The sequence below is a fragment of the Otolemur garnettii genome, unplaced genomic scaffold (genome assembly GCF_000181295.1).
Source record: "Otolemur garnettii isolate 467f Iridium unplaced genomic scaffold, OtoGar3 scaffold00063, whole genome shotgun sequence".
Classification (NCBI taxonomy): domain Eukaryota; kingdom Metazoa; phylum Chordata; class Mammalia; order Primates; family Galagidae; genus Otolemur; species Otolemur garnettii.
Window position 1 is genome coordinate 10,385,389 of NW_003852458.1, and position 4,085 is coordinate 10,389,473.

Sequence of the window (4,085 nt, forward strand, 5' to 3'; positions counted from 1 at the left end):
AAAAAAAAAAGGAATATGGTAAGTGATAAATGGGATACAATGAAAGTCTAGAATCAAAGCCCAAATATAAGAATGTAGTGTGATAAAGGTGGCAGTTCAAATCAATAAAGATTATTCACTTTTATTCTAAGTAAAATTAGGTCTTCACTCAAACCAGAAATGCATAGAAATGCATAACTGATCATTTTTAAGACCTTAGAAAAGGAAAGGCCTTCTAAACACAAACCTCAAATAAGAAACCATTTCAGAAAAAAAAGACCAATATTTGACTATAAACTTCTAATACTATGCATATAGGTCACCCTATTCTGCCCTAAAACCTTCTGTTACACAGAGTCTTTAGAAAAGAGGGATAGTCAAATTGTAGTACATTTAGAATTGGTTTTCCTTTACTTTCAAATTCACACTGACCTTTGAAGTAGTAATTGGCGGAAGTTGCCACTCTGTGGGCTAATTGTCAGATGATGGGACAGGTAATTACACAGGCGAGCTCCCATATAAGAGAAATTTGGGATAGATGTAGCCTTTTAAAAAGAAAAGTTTTGTATGACATAGATACATTGTTATTAATGCATACACATAAGAACAACAACATTCTGAAGAGGAAAAATCATTTTCACTGTCAAAACCACCATCTACAAATCTTTTGATTCTTATGCATAAGGTATTAAGTTTACTCTCCCTCCCAACGTTATACCATGAACCACAACAAGTACAGAAATGTTTAAAAAAGACAAAATTTTTCCTCTCACCATTTACCTGACGTTATCAGAAAGCAAAAAGATCTCTCCTGATGTTAATCCATTTTCGCAGAAAGTTTGTACATGAGCCTAGTTGCATAGTGATAATTATGAGCAAGAGCTGTCAAAGTACTGATTAGTGGTATTTCTCAGGAGCAGGACAGCCCAGACTTTGGCATCTATTAGTCCAGAACAAGATTCCCTGGTGTGCTGCTTCACGACTCTGGAAGTCACTAAACCTCCCTGAGCTTCACTTCAGTTTGATTCCTAAAGAGGTAACTAAGGATACTTGCCGTGAGATTAACATTTAAAAAACACTTCAAAACACTTGGGATACAGGGGAAATTAAAACAGCTATTAAAAAAAACAGTGAGAAAAAACACTACACATCAAAAGAATATGACGTAGCCACAACAGTACTCAAGAAGTTAGTTGTAGTTTTTAAGTCGCAGAGAACATAGTTTACCACATAACATGAGGTCAAAAACCAAATACTGAGAGATTAAGGTAGTTGGCGAAGTTCACAAAGGTAATCAACCACAAAATTTAGACTTAATAGCCTGATACCCCACCAATCCCACGCTGGATCTATTTATTAGGTCTGGTAAGCTTAGACAAGTCACTTAACCTCTCTCAAGATATGTACAGAATGGGAATAGGACTAATACTTTGCAACCACAAAGGATGAGTTTGTGAAGTGCTTTATAGTTATTAGACCTTTATATTACTAATGATTGCCTTGCTTACATGGGACCCCAACACATTTCATATCACAGGAAAAAGGTTGATCTTTTTTTCCTGACATAACAGCCAGTGCCACAGAGAACTTGAAACTCATACTTCCCCGATTATTGGCACTGTCCATTTTCCTTTAGTTTCTCTTTAAAGTTATCATACACACAATTTAAAAACTTCAAGTTCTCTATGAGGCTTGTCATTCAACAGTTTTCTACTTCCCTACCTATACCCAATTTTTACTCCCATAAACCATCACTTTTTGGTCTTATAGCTAAAAAGACTTTAACCTCTTAATCTCTATGCTACATGCTTTTTCAGTTTAGATGTTATTTCTTACAAGTTGGCCATACCTAATTCAAAATTCAAAAATTTCTCAGTGTTAACATGATACCGTAAGTGGAAAATTCTACACCTGATTTCACGTTATAGGTTAGTCAAACATGGGCACATAAGAGTTTTATTCAGCATCACCAAGGGAAAAAAAGACTCTTCCAACCCTCCTCAACCCTGAGAAGTGTCATTATGTATTGTTTATGCAAAATTCCAAAGTCTGAAGAAAATCGGAAACACTTCTGGTCCCAGGCACGTCAGATACAGGGTACCTGCAGTTTTTGCCACCACAGATGATGAGCTTTTTAGCTTTCACTCTGCTTAACTCTACCCCATTTCACTATTTCCTACTCCCTCCGTCTACCAATATGGTTATACCATGATTTTACGGAATGTGTTTCCATTTGTAGCTGGAATATGTATTATACTGATCTTACCTTTTTGCATAAGTTTGTTTTCCCTAGACAGTTTTTTCTACTGTTTTCACATACTTCTCATTGATTTATCCCTCAACTCACTAGTTCGTAAATTTCTTCTCAATATCTTCAAACTTAGCAGGTATGCTCATCTCATCAGAGAAGTCTTTCCAGGAGCCTTCCTACCTACTCCAGTGAAGCCTGGCTGCTCCAGAATTGCTATACATGTGGCTATTGTCTTGGGATGTCCTTTCAACCATCATCTGGATGAATCACTTAGCCTCTCTTGTAGAATTCCATTTCTTGGTTTCCACGTCTTCATCCTTAGCTTAATTCTTTTTTGGTGGAGTATCTCCTTTGTTAACATCAAGAAAAGTTACAATAAAACTTCAAACTGGTTGCTCAGTGCAAGAAGATTTAGAGGGTATAATTTTTTAGATCCTCAAGCAATCTTTTTAGTCTCATTCCATCCTTATTCTACAGCCCCTCAGAGAGTCTACATTTTATTTCAGGGTGACATTCAGCTTTCTCCAGTGGCTTGGAATTCAACCATTATCATATATATCTATATATATATATTTTTTAAAAACTGACTTGGTATATATACACACACATACACACCAAGTCAGTTACTATTCACCCACCTGCTTTTCTAGTCTTCAAAATAGTGTTTTCATTGCCTTCCCCCTTCTGTCCATATAGGATTCTGCTTTTTAAAAATCCCCCATACTGTCATTTTAGTGATGTTTGGGGAGGGATCAAAGTTGAATGTGCATGTTTAATCTGCCATCTTTTACAATAGTCTTCTGTAGTTAGTTGCTATGAGTAAATATCCATAAATCTCAGGAAAACTTAGCAGCAGTTGCTAAATCTATGTATCATTGACTGCAAAGTAATAAAACTTTAAAGAATATGGTGTATATATTTGAATAATGGGTTTTGAGACTAACACAGAAATAGCTGTAGCTTGTCAGATTACAGACTCTCCCTCCCCCAGCCCAGCCCTGAAGAACCATAATCATGTAGCAGTGAATAACTGAAACTATAAAAAAACAAAGGAATATTTCTTCTATTTCTTATCTCATACTCCTTTCAATCCATTTAGAAGCAGAAAATAGAAATGAGGACAAACAGAGCAGTTCTACCTTTCTAAAATTCTTAGGCATTGCCTAAAAATTAAGTTGGCTGGCCAACTCTTAAGCTGAATCTTGGGGTTCAGCAACAGTCCAGAACAGCTTGGAAAAGTAGCCAAATGAAACATTAGGTAGGCTGTAACTATCAACTTGCAGTATAGTCACCGTTCTTTGTATTCCAAATTTTAGTTGCTCTTTTAATGACTTATTTATTAACTACTGTTACTGGCCAGTCTCAAATCAACCTTAAATTCTGTCTTAAAAAACCAGTGTTGTCTACTGCATTTTTCACCCTTAAAATAGCATTTGTGTCAATGACCATGTTGGAATTATAACTAAATCTTGTATAATGAAATAACTGTCACTGACTAAATAAAACTTTAAAAGTAATTAAAATCTAAACCGTTAAATTTTAATAGAAAGTGAAATAGAAATATTAAAGACTCAAGACAGGATGTTCTGCGGTCTTTTTTTGAAAAGACCTATTTACGAGGCAAGTAAATTCTCTCAATTTTTTCCCTCCCGTACCTCAATAATGCTACATAATTCAGTATGTAGAAGAGAATCACAGTCTTTTTTGTGTACTGTTAAAGATCCTATAAAACAGAAGGTAGGTGCAATACTTATATATCTTTCCTCTTAAGTGCCCAAATACCATGCTATACTGTACTGCCTCTGCAGAGCACTGGTTATGATATAGGTGAATACTATCTGTATAAAGCCTTGCC

The 4,085-nt window shown here is 35.5% G+C and overlaps 1 protein-coding gene across 2 annotated transcripts in view; it reads right to left on the reverse strand.

Annotated features, from left to right (window-relative positions):
* The window catches only part of PAIP1 (poly(A) binding protein interacting protein 1), a 33,555-nt gene that overhangs the window by 18,599 nt on the left and 10,871 nt on the right, over nt 1-4,085 (reverse strand). For both annotated transcript variants that reach the window (XM_003792966.3, XM_003792965.3), the window contains exon 4: nt 412-524. In XM_003792966.3, coding sequence (XP_003793014.1) covers nt 412-524 — 113 coding nt within the window. The remainder of the gene's footprint in view (nt 1-411; nt 525-4,085) is intronic.